Consider the following 20,410-nt stretch of genomic DNA (forward strand, 5'->3'; position numbering starts at 1 on the left):
AAATGCCAGGAAAAATCAGGGTGCCAAATGCCTCTGAACTGAATTTCTGGTTGGAGATGCTACTCCTTGCAGGTCCTGTGAGGAATTCTTAGGCTGACAGCAGAGCTGATGGCCTTTGACACATTTCTTCGCTTCTTATTTGGCATGTGAGACTGCTTCTGGGTGAGAGGAACAGCTGGGAAGAGCTGGGGTCACCTCCTAGTTGTGTTACTCATCTCCTGGGTTGGGGCTCTGGCTGCTGGTAGATGTGAGGCATGCCGCATTCCTTGCACAGATACTGTAATGGGAGTCCTACGGGCGTGCTGGATTCTTGGGATAATTGCAGAGAGCTCTGCACCTCGTGCTACAGATCACGCTGCCTGTCCTCTGTGAGAATGGGACAGCAGAGCTCTGTGGCCTGCCAGGCTGAGGCTGTGTCTGAGTTTCTCAAGTTTCAGATGTGTCCCTGCTCCATTTATGTTGCCTTCACTTGCCCTTCTCAAGGTCTAATTTCATTCCCCCAATGTGGTAGAGCTGGAAGGATCGTGTGGGTGGCTGTGTGCTGAAGCCTGCGATCTACGGGAGCAACCAGGACAGAGCAGCAGCCCGTGCCTGGTGGGGATGGGTGTTCAGCACCTCGGGCGTTCCTCCAGCCCGAAACACAGGGCTGGTTTGAGAGCCCACACCCTTTGCAGGCCAGCCTCACAGCTCAAAATTGGAGTGCAATTGTAACTTCAGTGTGCTGTCTGCTGGGTGTCGGGCGCACCCCCGGCCCTTTGCTCTCTGCTGGAGTTACCTCAGTGGGGCAGCTAGAGGAATCTGTTCCTTTGGGAGGCCTGAAGACAGAGCCCAGCTGCTCTGGAGGCTTTCTACAGAGAACAGGAAGTCCTGTGCATGGTAGACACAACTTTGTTAATTCTGGTTCCCTTCACATGATTTAACTCTTTTTGTTGCTACTCATGGATTGCCTGACATCCTCCTAGGTTTTCACTCAGATGGCTGAGGAGATGAGCTATGGGTGCTCTACGGCTCAACAGATGAATCATCATGCCAGTGATAACTGCTGGTTCTTCTTTCCCTTCCCAGCCATGCTTTATCCCTGTGACATGCTCATCTTCCGCTGGCCCACGACCCGCTTACAGGCTTTGAAACTGGATCCCTTGACTGGTGTGACCCATGCGGGTGCAATGGCTGGTGTGGTGGATTAATTTACTACTCACCTGTTTGCGTATCGCTTGCTTTGCTACTTGGAATAGAAACTGAAGATGGTGGTTTCTGAATGAAGCAGATTTCACTATTGATAAAGGAAAAAGGAAGATTGGACTGCTGGTGAGTATCTGGTTTGGTTGTCTTGGAAGGTGAGAAATTGTTTTTATTTAAGTCACTGGTTGCTGGTCTGTGCCCTGTAGTCTGCGTACGAACCAGATGTTGGCTCCTGAGCCACGGGAACAGCAGTGAACTGCCCAAGAAGTGCCTGAGGGAAAGGTTTGGTGGCTCTGGAGACATCCTGTGTCTGCAGGGTCCTGCGCTTGCCTATCAGCCTGTGCTCCTGCCTTGGGTGGTCAAAAACTGAAGTGGGATGCTGGAGCTTCCCATAGCTCCCTGAAGCACACTCTCAGCTACGATTTTGTGGGTTTTCCCTTTTCCATTAATTTTTATGTCCCAAATACTCAAATACAAATGCTACAATACAAAGGTGGAAAAATTGAAGGAGCTCTAAAATATGTTTGAAGATCAATGTTAACAAGTGCCATCTAAAGTTCTATTCTGCACCTGTGTTCTACTTCATAATAGGTCTCATCATTTTTTTAAAGATTGAATAAATAACACTTTCCCTTTCCTTTCTTCCTACGTTCCCTTTAAAATTAATTTTCTATTGTTATTTCTCCTCCCCCCGGGCTGTGTCCCGGTACCGCTACTTTTCACTGGTGCTCAGGCACAGAGGAAGAGCAGCAGTGCAGTGGTGATACTGGGATGTCTCGCTGGTTGGGAGCTGTGCCTCCACTGCAGTGAAAAAGACCCCATTAACTGCTACAAATGAAACTTCTGGACCTAATTTTTATTTATGTTAAAGCTCCAGCACTCTTGTTCATATACGTTGCACAGATCATTGCTAAGGAAGAAGTGTCCTTTTCTTCCCCACTGTCCAATGAAGCCATTTCTACTTGCATTATGAAACTTTATCAGGTGAGTTAGATCATTCTACAACTACTGTTGCATAGCTATAAATGATGTAAAAAGGTACAGAAATGCAGAAAAACAGGACCCCGGAGTCATTCTGGAGCTAAACCTAAATGAAAAATTTGTAGGTGTCTTAGACATGGGAGCTGATCAGGAATAAAATGGTTACTTGGGTTTTACTGGCAAGCTCCTGTTTTCTGGTCAACCTGAAGACATTTAAGCACCTTTTCTTTCATCACATGAATCTTTACTTCAAATGACCAAAAACTCCACTTTTCTTTGTAAATAAGCAGAATCCTACCTCACAAGAGCAGTGATGATAGAACTGTACGGTTTAAAGAGACCAGTTTGCTATAGAGCGAAGGAAAATATAGTGGGCTTTTGTCTATTAGAAGTAAAAATTAATATTATTCTTCATCTGTTCATTGCCCACATAAATCTAGGCAGAAATAAGCCTTTACATGGCAGATCACAGCTGCTGACCGCTCCAGCTGCTAAGATGCTGGAGTGTGCAATTAGCTGGTTCTTTACCAGAAATTCCACTCTGGATCCAAGAAATGTGCACAGTTATGGTTTAGGCAGACAAAAGCTTTCTTTGTGAAATGTCTGTTTTAAGGAATGTATTTACTCTTTTAAGTTCTATCTACCCAGAAAAAAAATGTCATTGATGGTCAGACAGCTCATCAACAGGAAATATGGTCAAGGAACTGGTTTTGTTTATTTTCATGTTACTCATACTACAGGAAATGACTGTCATTATTTGCACCCGTGAGGTCATGTCATGACCACTTTCACTGCCGTGCTGTTCTATTTTTTTTTTTAATTTGTGGAGTTAAAATATGAAATTCTTATTAATCTTTAATCAAACTCATGTTGACCACAAGACGAAGTGTGCTGAGTGATCTTTCTTTTAATGATGTGCAAGTTACAAAGTGTAGTGATGGGGCAAGAGGGAGGAAAAAGCCTCCTAAATTCCACTGTTGACCAAGGCTGGAGAATGCAGAATGTAGGGCCCCCAAAGCAGGTGAAGTCCTGGCTGAGGAGTGGAGAAGCTTTGTACTTGGACATGTCTAACCACACTCTAGTTTTCTAACCAGTCCCTCCATGTTAAAATTGTTTATACGATAAAAGCAATAGTTCCCTCGGTGCATCCTGTGGCGTGAGGAGCAGAGAGGGCGTTTCTTTGGGGGTGGGAGAAGGGCTTTGCTCACGTGTGATCAGGGACAATCCATCCCTACACTGTGCTGCATCAGTCCGGTGTCTGTGTCTCTTTTTGGCAAGACAAACTCTGATGGAGTGAGTGAAAATCACCCTGTTCTCTGCCCTACTTTTCAGCCAGCCAGAGCACTCAAGCTGCAGTCCAGATTTACAAGATCACCAGCTGTGTGTGACAGATGACAGGCTCGAGCCCATCTGCAAAGCTGCGTGTACACGGTTAAAACAAACCCCAGTGTGCTGTTGTTGTCAAGAGGTGTAATTTGTTATTGTGGCCAAGGCAGCCAGGAAAGTGCCTTTTGCTTTTTTTGGGGGGGAAATTATGTTCTGTTCTACACTGCAATGATGATGACTGTGCGAGAAATGTTGGTTTTGTTTGACTGGTTTCTCTAGAGATTTTGGGAGATTTCTCATCCCCACACCCCCTCCCCCCAAAAGAAGTTTATGGACAAGTGAAGCAGAAGTCTATGTCTACTGGAGCTACTTAACAGCTGCGATCAGTCATCCAGCTTCTAGAATCAATAGTCTTTGGTAGACATGAGCCACAGGGGAGCAGGTGGTGGCAGCTCAGCGTATGAGCTGCCACCACTTGGGTTTGTCCTTGGGGGAAGCAGATTAAGACTGACCCCAGGAGGTGTTTGGAGACAGGCTTTAGCCAGTTCCTAAGGCTTCTTATAGTTCCTCACCTACAGCAAGACAAGATATCTTCCCGGCATTCCACAGTAACGTGAATCAAGAAGGACAGGGAACTGCTGGAGGGAGTCCAGCACAGGGCAACAAAGATGATGAAGGGAGTGGAGCATCTCCCGTGTGAGGAAAGGCTGAGGGAGCTGGGGCTCTTTAGCTTGGAGGAGACTGAGGGGTGACCTCATTAATGTTTATAAATATATAAAGGGGGAGTGTCAGGAGGATGGAGCCAGGCTCTTCTCAGTGACAACCAATGGTAAGACAAGGGGTGATGGGTTCATACTGGAACACAAGAGGTTACACTTAAATATGAGAAGAAACTTCTTCTCAGTGAGGGTGACAGACACTGGAACAGGCTGCCCAGGGGGGTTGTGGAGTCTCCTACTCCAGAGACATTCAAAGCCCGCCTGGACACGTTCCTATGTAACCTCATCTGGGTGTTCCTGCTCCGGCAGGGGGATTGGACTGGATGATCTCTTGAGGTCCCTTCCAATCGCTGACATTGTGTGATTCTGTGAATGCCAGGTAACAACTGTTCTCCAATTAGACAGAGGACTTCAGGGTGATTTTGTGCAATGCGGGCACCAACCTCAATTTAAACTTCAATCATGAAATAGACTACCTTTTCTCCATTTGCTGTACGAGACACCTGATGTGTTTCTTCTGCTAGATAGTCCTAGTTGCCAATCAGTAACCAACCCAATCTTTTTCCAAAGCCAAAGCTCAAAGCTATGCCAAGGTTGTCATAAATGCAGGAAACCGAACCACGTATTCTAGTGTTGTGCAGTTTGAACATCATTATAGTCTTCGTGTTCCCGAAGAATCAGCTGAATCACAGACAACCAGGATCAAACAGCTCAAGAGCTGTGTATAAAACCAAATAAACGAGAGCTGCCATATGTAGTAGCTGGAGATAAATGTCCTTTTCAGGACAGGTTTTTTAAGAGGAAAAATGTGGATTATAAAAACTTCAGGTTTTCATGGCATTTAACATCAAACAAGAGACTGAACACTAAGAGAGGAAAAAAAATAGTGCCCTCTTCCAGGATGGACAGAGTTCCATCTCTGATGTGGATAAGCCAAATTCTTGCAGACTACAAAAATCCTGGATCTTTCTAGCAGTACCACAACTGCACTAGCAATGTGTCGCCAATGAACTTATTTATTATAAATAAAAAACAATAAATATTTTATAACTTACTATTACAACTTTCTGAAAATATACATCTATTTTAATATGCTCAAAAGTGAGTTCTGAGTTATACAATTATAGCCAAAAATATACAAAATTTTTTGATAATTGAAACTTTACCCTTTACAGTTGACATTACTGCGGAGATTAATTAATGCTCAATTAATAGTACCCTACTAGAGAGACTTTTTTAGCAGTGTTTAAACAGAAATAAACTGAAACAAATAATTTACTACTATTTAACAAACGGCAGTTCTCCACACAAATAGCTCCATCCCTATTTATCAGCTAAATTTTGGCTATTATGAGTCATCATGTGAGATCTGAAGGGCCTCTGCAAAGTTTTCCTCCAGATCATCAAGTTCCCTGTTGGCTTCCAAATCACCGTCACAAGTAATCACGTTTAAAGTTGCCTCACATGAGGGTGAAGCATCTGGGTCTTCTTCAGATTTCACAACAGTGTGCAATTCTGTCCCAGCATCTATCATTTCAGCAGCATCTTCTGAAAAGTCACCCTTGCTTTGTGTCTCCTTTGAACTTACCCCACATACTGGTGATTCACATTCATTTGGTTCCTTTAACAGTAAGTCCACAGTCTCAAAGAATTCTTCGCTTCTTGTAGCTTTTCTTTGCCTCCGACTGTCACTGGTAAACTCGAGCTCTTCCATCGCATCAAACTCCTGCAGATCCAGCGAGTCGCAGGCTTCCCAGTCCACACAGCTTTGCTCTGGGCCACTGTAGCCAAGATCTGCTTTCAGCACATCCAGCAAGTGCCGCATTTTGCTCTGGGGGGTGAAGGGAGAAAGAGGTGACGCTTCTCCAGCCCCACAGCCCCGCCTGCCCAGAACTCACGGCTTAGTTCTGACATAAGAGAGGCTGCTTACGATCACCTGAGTAAATGATACAGCAAGTTTCACCAAACTCACTTGCTATTGTAATGTTTTTTTGTTGACTGTGCCCATGACTCATGGATTGCAGTAGATCAGGAGTCTGCAAGTCTCATTTACAGTGAGAAATGCTCCCCACTGAGCACTCTGGTTGGCTGCACTCGCAAATATATCAGTGCATTTCCACCCTACTTTGGAAACATCGCTGATAGGGAAAATATTATAGGGGCAGCACCTACCTCATCCAAACGGTTCTTATTTTCTTGTATATGACACTCAAACAGTTGTTCCAGAACTCTACAAAGGAACAATTAAAAGATTTAACAGGGAAAAAAAGAAATCTTTTAACCAATCTACATAAATTAACAACTTTAGGGTTTTTTTCTATTTCTTAGCTGAGCGGGACCTCTCAGATTGTTTTAGTTACGCTGTGTCACAAAGAGGCCGGTGTCCTGCCGGCCATGTGCTCAGTGGGCAGAGCTGGCATTGGGCAGCAGATGGTGACCATGGGACGATTTGTAGAAACCAACCATCTCTCAGGTGCACCATAGTGGCTGATATACACAAGTGGAAATAAAGGGAAAGAATTAAATCCAGCTCCAGAAAAAAATTCAGAGACAAGGCCTCAGTCCCAAGAGCTCTTTTCCATTCCTTAAGCTGGATGAGGAAAAAACTTGCTGCACAGAGGAAGTGTTCTGTGACAGCTACAGTATATGGTCACTAGCCCAGACCTTCAGAAGGTCAAGTGAACTTAATCTAGCTTATATGAGAAATTATTAAAAAAACAAGTACAAGCAGGGTTTTAATGCAAGACCCCATTCTTGTAGAAAATAACCAGAGGAAGACTGCTCGTGAAATTTCTCATTTCTGGCCTTGACATGAAAAAAAAAGAAAAAAAAGTGACTGCACAGAATAGAAAAAGAGCTGGAAACATTATCAGCACAGAGGAAGACCAGTGCATTATGCTGGAATTCGACTGTCTTGAAGATTGAGTTACAGAAATGGATTAAAATTCTGTATCAGAAATACTGCAGTTTTTGTTTTGTTTTGCTATAAATGAAGATTTCTTTATCAGAATGAACTTGTATGGAAAACAGTTTGGGACTATTACTGAAATACTTGAATTGAATCAGAAGTTATTGTTTAATTATTGAAAAAAAATCTGATTTAGCAACTGGTGAACCTTTATCTGAAACAGTATGTAATCCAGACAACCCATGTTGAAGATTGAGTTAATGCTGGAACAGGAACAAGGGCAGAAGGGAGACGGAGGATCTGTTGTATAAAAGGTCAGTAACTTGGTTTATTTAGCAGAACAGATATTGCAGTGTAAAATGATTACGTCTTAGCATCGCTCCACCCAGGCTTCCAGGTCAGTTTCTAAGAGAGGCTTTATCTCACGGTACATAGGAACAGATCAAAGCAGATGACCAACAGGTGTTTCCTAGTTCTCCTTTCTTACATAAAGCGAAAAGAGAAAAGGAAGTAAAACAAAAGCAAGAGCTATCTGTGTATCTATATATTCTTAAAGGCAAAGCAATTATTACCAAACACTATTTCCCTTTCTCACAGAGTTCACATGCTTCTGACACAGCATTACCAATTTGAAACCAACTGTAACCTACCTGTTTGAAAATAGCCCAAGGGTAAGAATTTCATTTGTTACATCTTCAATGAAAGCTAAATATAAAAGCTCTTCTTCTCTGCGGGGAGAAAAGAAAACCCAGTGATACATGTTATAAAATAGAGACACATATTATGCAATACAGTAGGTCCAATTACCTTTATGGGAAATGTCATTAAAAAGATTGTATAGTTCTTGGCTGCAGCTGCTATTTTTCCAAAAGGTAATTCCGTCATGACCAACTAAGCCTTTCCTTCAATTTGAATAATAATAAAACCCCCCGTGTAACATGTCAGACTGTTAGAAAGGTCGCCATGGTGCTTTGTGTTTATGTGAACTTTTTGTTGTGGTATAAATTAGCACAGAGATCCTGAGTGAGGAAATCAGCACATCCTGGAAAGCGTTCAGAACCTGCCTGGCACTCAAGAAGACTGAGTGCTGACTGGGAAGAAAGTGTAAAATTGCAGTTTGATGCTCTGAGTAAAGGCTTCCAAAGGAGCTTCTAGACAATCTGACGGCAGCTGAAAACTGCTAGTCCTCAATGGAAGTTCAGAAAAATAAATGTGGTTATTTGACAGCCTTTACTCCTTTCAAACATCAACTTTCTGATGTACAAAATCCCTTGTTAGTGTGAGATGTGGCTTTCGGCTCTTTGAACAAATTTCTCTCTGTTTTAATACCTCTTAAAGCCTTTTTGATGCCAATTTCTCTAAATGTGAGACTCTCCAAGAGTTTGGAAAGTTTGGAGTTCTGCTTGGAAAAAAGCAAGAAAAAAACCCCTCAGATAAAAGATTCCAGTGCTATTTCTCTTTCATAGCATCTTTTTAAGTATCCCAAAGTATCCAGTCATCCAAAGTATCCCAAAATATCCAATCCAATCACATCATCCTCCAGTCCTAATAAACGGAAAATAAAAAATGGGATACATCTTGCATGGCTTTCATTATGTAAAATTTGTCATCCAGCCTGAAGATTGTAATTTTGGTTCCCTCTATAGTCAAGAAAGGTATCTATAGCTGATACCTATATATTACATCCTTAAAGTTAGGCAAGAACAAGCCTGTCCTAAAGCCCAAAGAATTAAATGACTTTCCCAAGGTCCCACAATAAAGCATTGGCAGTGTTTCTGAATATAACACAAACCTCTTCTAATTCTCCTCAAATTTCAGAGCAGAAGCGTGGTAAGAATGCTCTTCAACTTGATACATTGTCTTGCCAACAATTGCTTCAGAGATCACAGACCAAAAAAGAACTGGAAATGTTTCAAGTATAGCCACTGGACAAGAAGAAAAGTCTATCTTTCTTCCAAAGTTATACTGAATTTTCTTCATTTTTAGAGTCACGTAGAAATTTTTATCGAACAATTCACAGCCATGTCAATTCTACTGGAAATTGTGAACACCAGTTTATTCTCAGTCCATATTTACTGTTTCAAATTCAGTTTTGAGGATGAGTTTCTAGTTTAACGTTGCAAACTATCAGAAAAGTGGTCTAAGCATACTTACTCATAATCTATAGTCCTCCTTGCTGAAGGCGGCTGAGAACACAACGATGTCTCTCTAATGAGAAGAAAATCAGAGGATAGGGAAGAGAGCAACATTCCAAAAACCCTTTCCACTACCTTGCATCTCACTTGGAAAAAAACCCACCAGAACATCCCTAAACTCTGCCCCAGCAGCAAAATCCACTGCTTACATTGAAGCCTCAAAGACTGTGGTTCAAGAGTATTACAACACCTGGGCAGATGCAGCGCTCTCACACCTCAGAAGGCCTCAGTGTTCTTCAGACGCCGTACAGACCTCTCCACCTGCCATAAGTGCTTTTTTTTTTACTCAGAGTAACATTTTCTCCTCAGTTAAAAATGCCTTCGTATGAAAAGGCCAGAGAGCAAATCAGGTCAACAATGAGGAGAATCAGCTGGGAGCCCTTGGGTTCTGGCCTGATTTCCAGCCCTGTTCTTGTGTTGTAGACAATATTCTGAATCTCAGTGTTGCATTTTCAGAAAAAGATGTGGGGAATGCCTCTGGTCTGCAATTCTTGCAGATCATGGATTCAAAAGGCTGGATGTCTCGAGACCTCTTTCCCTGAAAGGAAATAACAATTGGAATACCAATCCAGTATTTAGTTCTAGTATGGTATGAGAAATGTATAGTCTGTAAGCTCAGATGTATGCTTGGATGTACAGAACTAACAGCTGTATTAACGTGTCATCGCTCTCACCCCTGACAAAAATATTCATATATTTCAGAACTCTCTTTCTTAACTGGCTTCCCAGTGGAACTTTATCATAAGTAATTAATGAATTTTGAAGTTGGGAAATGACGTTGATCTAAAAAGCCCAAACAAACAAGAGTCTTGTGAGAAGAGACTTATAAGTAGTGAAGACTTATGGCCTAAGAAGCAGATGTATAGAAAGCAAGAAGGAATGTTTCATATATTCATTCCTGCTGTAAATCAGGCACCTTAGGAAGGAGTATGGAAAAGCAGCTGTGCCTCTCACAGGCTCATCCACAGTGTATCTTCTATCTTCAGCCTACAACACAGAGATAAGACATTTATTATCAGTGCAAATACACAGCATATTTTGTCCTTAAAATGAACCTAATAACTACCTGTGATGTAGTAGACCTAAAAAATTTATGTCTTCGAGACACGTAGCAGGAAAGGGTCATCAGCTTTGACATCCAAAATTTTAGTCAGGGGCAACAGGAGCTGTGGAACATTCCTCCTCTGACAAGAGTGTCAAAGATTGAATCTCTAAAAGCCAGAGGGAATTGGTGTCACCAGCAAGAGTAAAATTTGGTATGCAAAACCAGGAACCAGCACTCTTAAGTCACATGTCTTGAGCTGCTTGCACAAAACTGATGGAAGGTGAAGTCCCTGACTACCTGCATTTTAAATGACAATGCTCTGAAAGGGCCACTGTAAAGCTACCTGACTCACTGCTGGCACTTTCACAACAGCCAAATAAAAAGTCAGAGATGAAAGTTTTGAAATGAAATCAGTTTTTCTTCAATGGAACTGGAATGAAACCTTCTGAATAAATCATTTAACCTTTTCTTAATGAGGTCAGCTGCAGATCCATATTAATTCAGGAGACCTCTCTCCTATTTTCAGTAAAGCTAGAAATACCCATTGTCTCTCACCACTCTCTAATGACTAAAGCATAATTATTTGCCTTATTAAGCAAGAGAGATGAAGAATCTGACCCTGTAGCCTTTTTTCAGGAACAAAGTCCACAGGTATTCAATACTTCACTTATGTTTTACAGGGTGAGTTGTTTAAGGACTTGTCTGTATAGCAGCTACAAGATAAAGCACAAAGTAAGATCCTAACTTCTGTTCAAACTCTTCCAGGCAATTATTAGTACAAAGATTTCAGCTCTTATGCCTGCTTCCCTCCACCTCCCAAGGATGCTTGTATTTTACTTAATCTTTAAAATTTAATAATCTTAAACCACCCCACCCTAAGGCAATTTCTGAAAGACAAAGCAACCAAAAAAAATAAGTTCAACTGTCAGAAATACTTTGCAATTCAAATCAAAATGATGGATGTAAACATTTCTGAGACTATGACAAAAAATACTGAGAGATAGTAGAGTTTGAAGTCGTTTTCATTAAACCATTCCTGATACATTCAGCAAGACAGAGAGTAAGCAGTATCAAGGAAAACTTCAGCACTTGCTGGTTTGGGTGCTTCCTCAGAGGAAGAGACACCTCGGTTTCAATTTTTCTGTTAAGGGCTTTTTGGAATATGTTAGCCAATATAAAAATGAAGAAAAAAAAAAATCCTTGAAAAAGAGAGAGCTGCTGCTGAAAAGTAATGCACCAATTATCTATGTCTTTCACAGATATTTAAGTGATAGTGCACTTATAAAAAAAGTTGGGAAAAAAAAATTCTAATATCCTAAGATCTCTCCACATGCCAAAGTAATCTTTCTTATTGTTTCCACTCATTCTTCAGAAACTCTCTCTCCTCTACAAAACCAATTCATTTCATGACAATAAAGAAAATGAACCTTAAATCAGCTGTATGCTACTGTGGCAGAGATGAAGTATATACTCCAAAATGACAGTGAAGGATGTGCTAAGAGTAGCAGATGATTGATAGATGATGACTGTATTACCTTCAAGGTGATCTTCTGTTGTTCAGTCACAGCTTTTATCTCAGGTGCTTTGTCTGCAGATGGAAAGCTAAAAAATTTAGACAGGTATTAGATTTCCAAGAAGGCTACTTTGGAAATATGCAGGATGAAAATACCAGTGCCACTGTGGAAACTTCCAATCAATCTGAACAAGACCTAGTACTAAAATGTCTTGGACAGTTTAGAAAATTTCTACCAGTCTTCCATTCACATAATAAAACTAAGTTATAGTTCATTTTGAAGGCTGAAAATAGTCATAGAGAGGTGATCCAAATCCATTATTTGGTTGTATATTCAAAGGGGAATACGAATCTATTCAAAATACAGAATGGAGATGATCCTCTACCTTAAAAGTACACCAGGAAAATATATGATCCACCACCAGAAAATCCATGGTTGCAATACAGAACCAAAGCTATCCTATCATAATTCCTGTCTTATGAAATACCCACTTTGTTCTAGGACAAAACCAGAGTTAGACATGCAGGCACTGAGGCACTTTTCTCACAAATGAGAAAAGATTTCTCATGATGAGCTAATATCAGTAAAAACAAAACTGAATCAAAACTGTTTAATTTGCTTAGAAGGAGTTCAATGCAAGAGAAGGACAGTAATTCTGTATATTTCATGTAGGGTATATCTGAAGACATTTAAATTAAAATTATAAAAAGACAATGAAGAGCTGTATTTGAGAATTGAAAAAGGAAAACAAACCTTTGCATGATGTATTAATTAATGAATGGGAAAGTATGATACTACCGAGGGAACAGTAGGGAACTACCTGCATGCTTATAGAGATTAATTATTTAGAAGACAGAAAGCACAACTATACACTAGAGAGAGCAAAGAAATAAGAGAGGGAGCGACTATCCCCAGCACATGTGAGATCTCACAGTTTGGATTTAGTGGCACTTTGTATCCAATCTGTTTAGATGAAACCAGTCTCCCAAGAGAGATGATGACAAAATGTGCCACTGAAAAATCACATTCTATTCTAGCTTATGCCTGGGCAGATCTAGAATAATTTCAGAATTACTCTGATTTTATACAAATGTAAATGAGAGCGAAACATGTTGCTTTTATGAAGATGCTGTTATGATGACATCTAAATTCCACAGTTTGAAAATAAAGCTTTAATCTCCGTACCTGATCATATCAGTCTGTGTTTGAGCTTCCACACGCTGCTTGTAGGGATTTTTCTTTTTCTTTCGAGCAGGAGTGTAATACCTGTATTCTGACAGGGAGGATTTAGCATCTGATATTAAGGTGCGTGGAGTAAAAGGTTTTCGGCTATGAGTAAAAAATTCAGTGTGCCTGTCTAGAAGATCCCCACTGTGTACTTTGGAGTTGCTTCCGTGACATCTCTGGGATTGACTAATGCTCACAAAACTATCAGTGGAACCACTGGATGAAAATCCAGAACGTTTTCTTGGTGTACTTGATGTACTGACACTTGAGTTGGATGCGTTAGATGCATTCCGAGAACCTTTTCTGGTGTATTTTATTGGACTGGAGTGAAGCAAGCCATGCTCCCCATAAGGAGACAGTGCTCTCGATAGGTACTGTGCCCGCTGAGCACGGTGGAAGAGATCGTCTTTGTCTTCTGCTTCCATGAAACTCTAGAAAAAAATAAAACAAGATTCGATTGCTTTGCAAGTCACGAGTTTTGCTCAAGGTGGCACTTCCAGCTGTTACTGTTACCAACCTGGAGGTATTTTCTATGTAAAAACTTTCCATTTTGTAAAATCAAACTTATTTCAGAGCAGCCCTAGTGCTAAAATGTTTCAAAACCTAGTAATTGGAAATAAAAGAGTAATAAGAAAATGGTTTACTTCAGTGGCAAAACATTGGTGCTTTGTCACGGAATATTGATGGATGTATCAAACCAGGAGTTTCAATCATTTTAGTCCAGAGGCTCAACACATTTTTAAAAGTCACAGAATCATTGCATTGAAGCCAATTACTTTAGCTGGGTATGCTCTGTTCATACCACCTGGGCAAGGTAAAGGAGAAATTCTCTGTAATTATCCTACTGGCTAGTTCATAGTATGTTCTCTTCAAGCGTGGAGTTGTTTCCTCTCTCTCCAAACCCTATTAGCGTTGAAGTGTATCACACACCGGCTATCTTTATATTCTCTAAGGGGCATTGCCCACTGATTCAACTTAGATCAACATGGAAAATACTGTAATGTGGTTTGGGACACAGAATAAGAAAACTGTAACTAACAGTTTATTCCCTGTATGACCTTTTTCTTCCTGCAGGTGGGAGATGCACATGTCTGGTAGGGCTGTACAAACACAGGATGATACCTTGTGTAATGGCATCTTGCTCCATGAGAAATGTCCTAATTGCTTTGACAATACAAACAATCCTAATGTTCTCCAGCAGACACAGTCGGGTTTCTATCCTCTTCTCCTTTGGGTTTCTGAACCCAGCAGGTACATAGGCAGCTGTGGAACTTTGCCTCTAACACCACAGAAAGCCAATAGTGCAAGTAGTTAGCTTACTGCAGTTAAACAGGACAGATAACAACGTGCTGAGTTTATGAACAGATATACTAGATTACAGGTGATGGTAGAGAAATGGTATTTAAAAATGTACTTCAGTTCTCATAAGCAAACTTATATTTAACGTTACTTTAAGAGGATGCAGTTAAAAGGCTACTAGTTAGACAAAAAACTAAGAGACAAATCAGTGGTACGTGGTTGTGTGGCTAAGGTAAGATGTAGGCAGTGTGTGGTTCAGACTAAAATTATGGTCAGCTAACTCATGCCTCACAAAGTCTATTTTATATGCATGTTGAAGTCCAGGTGTGTCAAATTTACTTAGTAAGAACACCTAGCTACAGTTTACAGTAACCATCTATTTGGTATAGGATCTAACCAATAAACCTCACTGATGTGGAGGACAACCAAAACAAATGGGAAACCTTAGAGCAAAAGCTCCTCTATGCAGCTCTTCCTTTTCATTAGAGATCTGTAACATTATTTTTAAGTCTTGAGTCAAAGTCAGGTAAATGAAGCAATGCAACAAATATTAAGAGTGGTTAATACAGAGGAAGACAACTAGAATGAATTCTTTGGAAAGACCATGCTATTTTTTCTGCTTTCTGAAAAAAAAAAAAAAACAAACCCAAAACCAAAAACAACCAACCATCCAAAAAACACCAAAAAACCCCAACCACTTAAAAATTCAACATTACTCCTGAACTATATTATGACATTGTGACAAAGACAAGATAGAAACACAACTAAATCTAAGTGACATTTTAAGGTTTTTTTTTGAGAAAGAACAATTCAATAGAAAGAAATTTTATTTCTGGTCTAGAGAGAATTTTGAAAAGTTTGCAAGTTCAAAGCATAAATACATGGACAGGGTACGTGCACTAGTGAACACGCTTTACAATGTGTCTGAAAAGATAGGAAGCATCTTAGCAAGACAGCTGTTGTATATTCTTTTCCTATCTGGGGTACAGCCATCCACTGAATGTTCTGTCAGTCAACGCAAGGTTTGTACAACGTTCTACGATCTCTAAGGACAGCAATATTGCAGATTTAAAAGATTAAACCAGAAGCCTAAAAGCAACCATAGTTTTGTAAAAACGAATTTATTTCATCCACATGTATAGCGATTTATGCAATTCACTTCTGTTACACAGAATGGTGTGATGGAGAAGAGGTGACTCACACAGTGTGTACACCTCCCAGAGACGCTGCCTGCACCGAGGTCCTGCAGCACCGAGGGACACAAGCTGAGGACAGTGTCATTCTGGAAAATCTCACTGCCACACTGTGGAATCAGTACAATACAAGGCAAAAATAACAAAGTAAAACGGCATCTGAGAAAACCCAATTAAAAATCAAGGGCTAACAAACCCAAATTAATTCAGTTCATTTTTAACTAACTACTCAGACTTTTTAAAACAATAATTTTAGTGTTCCTGTTTACTGGAGGAAACACCTAAGAAGAAAATTCAATATCTGAGGCCAAATAGGGACCAGACTTTTAACAAACTTGAAGTTTAGGTTCAGATAGGCTAACACAGATTAACTTGTTGATGTAGCTCCACCATCTGAACAAATAACAGGAAGATAAAGAGAGACCTGTGCAGGTCACAAAGCTCTGCAGTGAAAAAGGGGAGAAAGAAAGGGATTTATATATATGTTCCTTTCATCTCTTTATTATGCTTTTATCAAACCAGAAAAAAAACTATTAAGTAGACACATGACTGAAGTCACTGAAGGAACAGCTGCCTTATGGAAAGCCTGAGAAAGAGCAGATCCAGTATGATATGACTCAAACAAATGCTGCGATAGGCATTTGTTTATGACATAATGCCTGAACTGCCAGCTGAAAACATCCAGATTCACCAAGCTGCCCATCTTGATCTTTTAATTTATCCCCGTGGAAATTATTTTGAGAAGCTGAAGCATGGATTCAGTGGATTTCCAGTGGCGCTTCATTGCCTAAGCACAACATAAATCTGGAGAAAATCCTCAAGAACACTTTAGCTTTTTTAAAATAATCAGATGATTAAGATGTGAATTGAAGGCTGGATGTTGGATTTTCCCTACCACTCACAGTGGACTGAATGCTAACAAAAGCAGCAAAATCAGCTGTGAAAGAAAGTACCTGTGGGAATTCCGCAAGATTATTAATACTTGTGAGACTTTAGGATTCTCCAACTGGGGAAGGTGGGGTAGGAAATTTAAAAAACAAACAAAAACCAAACAACCAACCAACAACAAAAAAAACCCAAACCAAGCCAAAAAAGCCCAAACCAAACAAAAAAAAACCCAAACCAACAGACTTGGAAATCCTTGTACATTTGCAGATAGTTTACCATCAGTGTTAAGTCACAGAACACACTGCTATTACACCATATATTTCCTTCACAACGATTCCACACAAAATTTTTCTCTCAAATCAGTAAGACCTACCTATAGTATGCCAGTACCTCACAACATTTATAGTTGCTGATTCCTCATGCAAAGAGGGTTTTTTTTCTGTTAGCTAAGCCAAAATAAGCCCTTCTTGATGGTGTCTCATGTGAGTCCACTTTATTTTACTACTACAGCATAATTAAATGCTGAACTGATAACATGTAGTAACAATGGCAAAAAAAATGCCTGTGTTAGCAAGCCATGTAACAAGGCTTACCAGTGTGATTGTTTGCATATAAAGTAGTTGCAGTGGTAGCTCAGCACTAGAGAAAACAGACAAGACTGGAAAGTTTCAGAATCTACCTACATAGCTGTTTTGAAAAGCTAATTCCATACCCTTCAGTATGTATTATAAACAGCTTAATTCTTCTTGTATACTTTTTACTCTCATGGTTTACAACAATTCATGGAGCTGCAATATAAATCAGATTGTAGAAGCATTTGTGAACATACTATGACTGCTTCTCTGCAATATACAAAATAATAAGTAAAAAAATACTCAGTGATACTAGCCGATTACACAAGTACACTTCATGAAAAACGCATGTTCTGTTCATTGGAATCTGTTGAATTGATCCCAGAACAAGACAAACGTGCAGCGTAAACACCACAATATCCTAAATTTAAGAATTCCTTATTTATGAGTAAGCTTAGGGCAGTTCTTTTTTTCTCCTAAAATGAATATCATAAGTAGAACTGACCACGTAGTTAACATAGTGTCTAGATAGAAGAACTGCAAACCAAAGCTGTATTTGTATCAGTCTTCAGACGTATCCATTCAAGTACTGAGGAAGAAGAACGTCTTTGGAAGCCCTTATCCTAAGATAAACCTTTACTGCCCAAACAGGTGGGCAGTTCAGCCTTCGGATACACAAAAAAACAATATTAGGAACATGGAACTACATTGATGACTTCAAAAAATACTTGAAGGAGTGTCAGAGAATGCTGTTTGTCTTCCATTTGTCACTAAGCTTTCAGAAAATTATTTGTACACCTGTGTTGGTATAGGCAACAAACTGCAAGCAGGTATGTTCATGTCCTTCTCTGACCTGTATGTATAAAAACATCAGATGCTCAGCTGGGGGGAAAAAAAAAAAAAATCAAAAAGACCAAAACATGCCTACAAATATGCAGTAATACACTGATTGGAAGACTTTTAGCTCTATCCTTCATACAGTTAAAAAAAAACCTATTCCACAGAGGTACCATGGCTTTGGACATTAGCACCATCATGAGCTGTCAAGAGTCTTGACACCTACCTTTTTTACCAATATAGTCTATTCATTCAACCAACTGTAATTTGTTTTGAAACATATAAATTTACTCACTGATATATTTCAGCAATAATAACCCCCTTGAAAAAGTTTCATAAATTACATATTTATGCTTCAATTTTGTTAGTCAAAAACTGTGGTAAATGGAATATTATAATACTTGCACTAAGCTTGTATGGAGAGGACTCCTGAATGTTCATGTTCTCTGTGTAAGAGAAAATTCAGTAAAAACAGATCAAAGCATAAGGCTGTCATCTGATGTGCAAGAGAAGCAACATAAAGAATCTCAAATTCTAAGTTACTCTTACTTTCTAAAAGAAGTTTAGTTTCTCAACTCAAAAGCCACTGAGGTACCAGCTGCCTTATAAAATACAAGCTTCGAAAAGAAAACTTGTTAAATCTATTTTTACATAAGAGGTCCAAAGGCACTTCTCACTGGGGTCACTGAAGTTACACCAAGATGAACTTAAGTCTTGAAATTAACTTCTTCTTGTATGAAAAGGTCTTCCAATAGAATAGCCATCTACCGTCATAAAATGAAATCATAGAGACATTTTATGAACTGCACTGGCAAGATACAGAAGCTCCAATTTCGTAATAAAGGAGTGTCTGATTCTTTTAACTTGAGACAGCCACTTTAACCTTGTTGTAACCGGGCTGAGCACCTGCTCTGTGCTGCTTACGCAAAGGTCTCCTGTAGTAAGCGACAAGCTGCCCTCATAACCCCCTTGTATCTCACCTGTTCATTTCAATACATATTTTGATAATTAGTTAAAAATTGAGAAAAGCAAGAGAAAATTCACAAATGCGTGAAGAAATAAGACCTGTACAAATATAATCAGTTTGCAACTGGCATTAATGATAGCCATTTTTCTCATTCAAAACTCTGTTCCTGTTACATTCTTTGCTTTTGTGTGTGTGACAGTCAGTTGTATAATGTGGTACATTCCTACTTTCATCAAATACTGTGATGTTATTCATACAGGGTACTCCTGAATGTGCATTTGCAAATGTACTAATTCAAACAACCAGCATGAGAGGTGATTGTCTCTATGAACCCTGAAAGGAAATCTGTACTGAACATTCCTGATGAAAACATCTTTCTTTGATGCTCAGACAGTTGTTCTGCTTTCCTCAGTCACATCTCTCATTCTGACAGAACTAATTCAAGCACAATACATCTTCAGACTGTTAATATAACAGTATAATAAATCTTTAAATATAAAGCACTTGAGTAGGCAACTCCCATAGCTACACATGTATGCTGCATACAAAATTAACAAGAGACTAGAAACAGTTAATGGTGTTTCCTAATCTCTGTTTCACATGCACAAGCAGATCATCATAACTGTCATTCCTAAGAAATCAAAAAGGTCTCAAGAATCAGGCTGAAATGGATCTTGAAATGTCAAGATAATGACAACTATACTTAAAATGGTTGAAAGAGAAAATGTACACTTCTGTGGAGCAGCCTTCCCCCAACTGACTTGTGGCATTAATTTCTTTAAAAAATTTCTTTAGCAGCCAGAAATGCCTATTAACAGGATTATCTGCACATGGGATAAGACATACCAAGCCTTGCTCAAATCAGAGATTTTACTCAATGCCAGCTCAATTCGGACCTTTTAGCTTCAGTGATAAATCATATTGATCTTCATGCAGTTTGACCCACTGAATGACTCAGATGAAGTTTTAAAAACCCAAATCAGCTTTGTACAAAAAAATAAAAATGAAAAATCTAGGGATTTCACTAGGATATAGCTTTCCACCACTGGCAGCAGTTGGAAAGACTACGTGGTAGTGGCATTCTGTGCACAGACATCATGGTATTTTCCATGCTGTGTCAAACAGCCTTTTCTATTGTGAGAAAACTTAAAATAATTCAATAAAGAAGGAGTATATATGAGTAATTTCCCAACAGATAAACCAGTGGATACCCAAAATGTGCTGCTTAACCATCCTCAATCTAAGTAAGTCTCTAAATACTCACTCAAAATTGACATATTCACAGCGACACACAAGTTCGCCCCCCTTTCAGTGTCCATGTCTATAGTTTATCATCCTGTTTTGATTAACTTTCACACACGGTGTCAACCATCATTATTACTCTACATGGAAAGAGAGGAGCAGAAGAGAAGTACAGCTGCCCCAGGACATCTTATGCCTTCCCTGCCCCCTTACTTGACTGTGAGAGATAAACGACCATCCTTGAAGTAATTTATTTCCTAGAGATCCTATCCAAAGACTGCCCTGTTGTGCCATTTGCAAATGAGCCTGCTCCTT

General features: G+C 39.7%; 1 protein-coding gene across 6 annotated transcripts in view; it reads right to left on the reverse strand.

Annotated features, from left to right (window-relative positions):
- Positions 1–5,204: 5,204 nt before the first annotated feature.
- Positions 5,205–20,410, reverse strand: part of SPATA7 (spermatogenesis associated 7) — a 43,387-nt gene continuing 28,181 nt past the window's right edge. For 4 of the 6 annotated variants that reach the window (XM_065063734.1, XM_065063731.1, XM_005506199.3 and 1 more), the window contains 7 exons: positions 13,056–13,528; positions 11,892–11,958; positions 10,228–10,298; positions 9,271–9,324; positions 7,767–7,844; positions 6,381–6,438; positions 5,205–6,039 (listed from right to left, as the gene is read on the reverse strand). In XM_065063734.1, coding sequence (XP_064919806.1) covers positions 5,557–6,039; positions 6,381–6,438; positions 7,767–7,844; positions 9,271–9,324; positions 10,228–10,298; positions 11,892–11,958; positions 13,056–13,528 — 1,284 coding nt within the window. In that variant the 3' untranslated portion in view covers positions 5,205–5,556. The remainder of the gene's footprint in view (positions 6,040–6,380; positions 6,439–7,766; positions 7,845–9,270; positions 9,325–10,227; positions 10,299–11,891; positions 11,959–13,055; positions 13,529–20,410) is intronic. The other 2 variants (XM_065063733.1, XM_065063732.1) reach the window with 1 other exon arrangement.

This window comes from Columba livia, chromosome 5, assembly GCF_036013475.1.
Source record: "Columba livia isolate bColLiv1 breed racing homer chromosome 5, bColLiv1.pat.W.v2, whole genome shotgun sequence".
Taxonomy (NCBI): Eukaryota; Metazoa; Chordata; class Aves; order Columbiformes; family Columbidae; genus Columba; species Columba livia.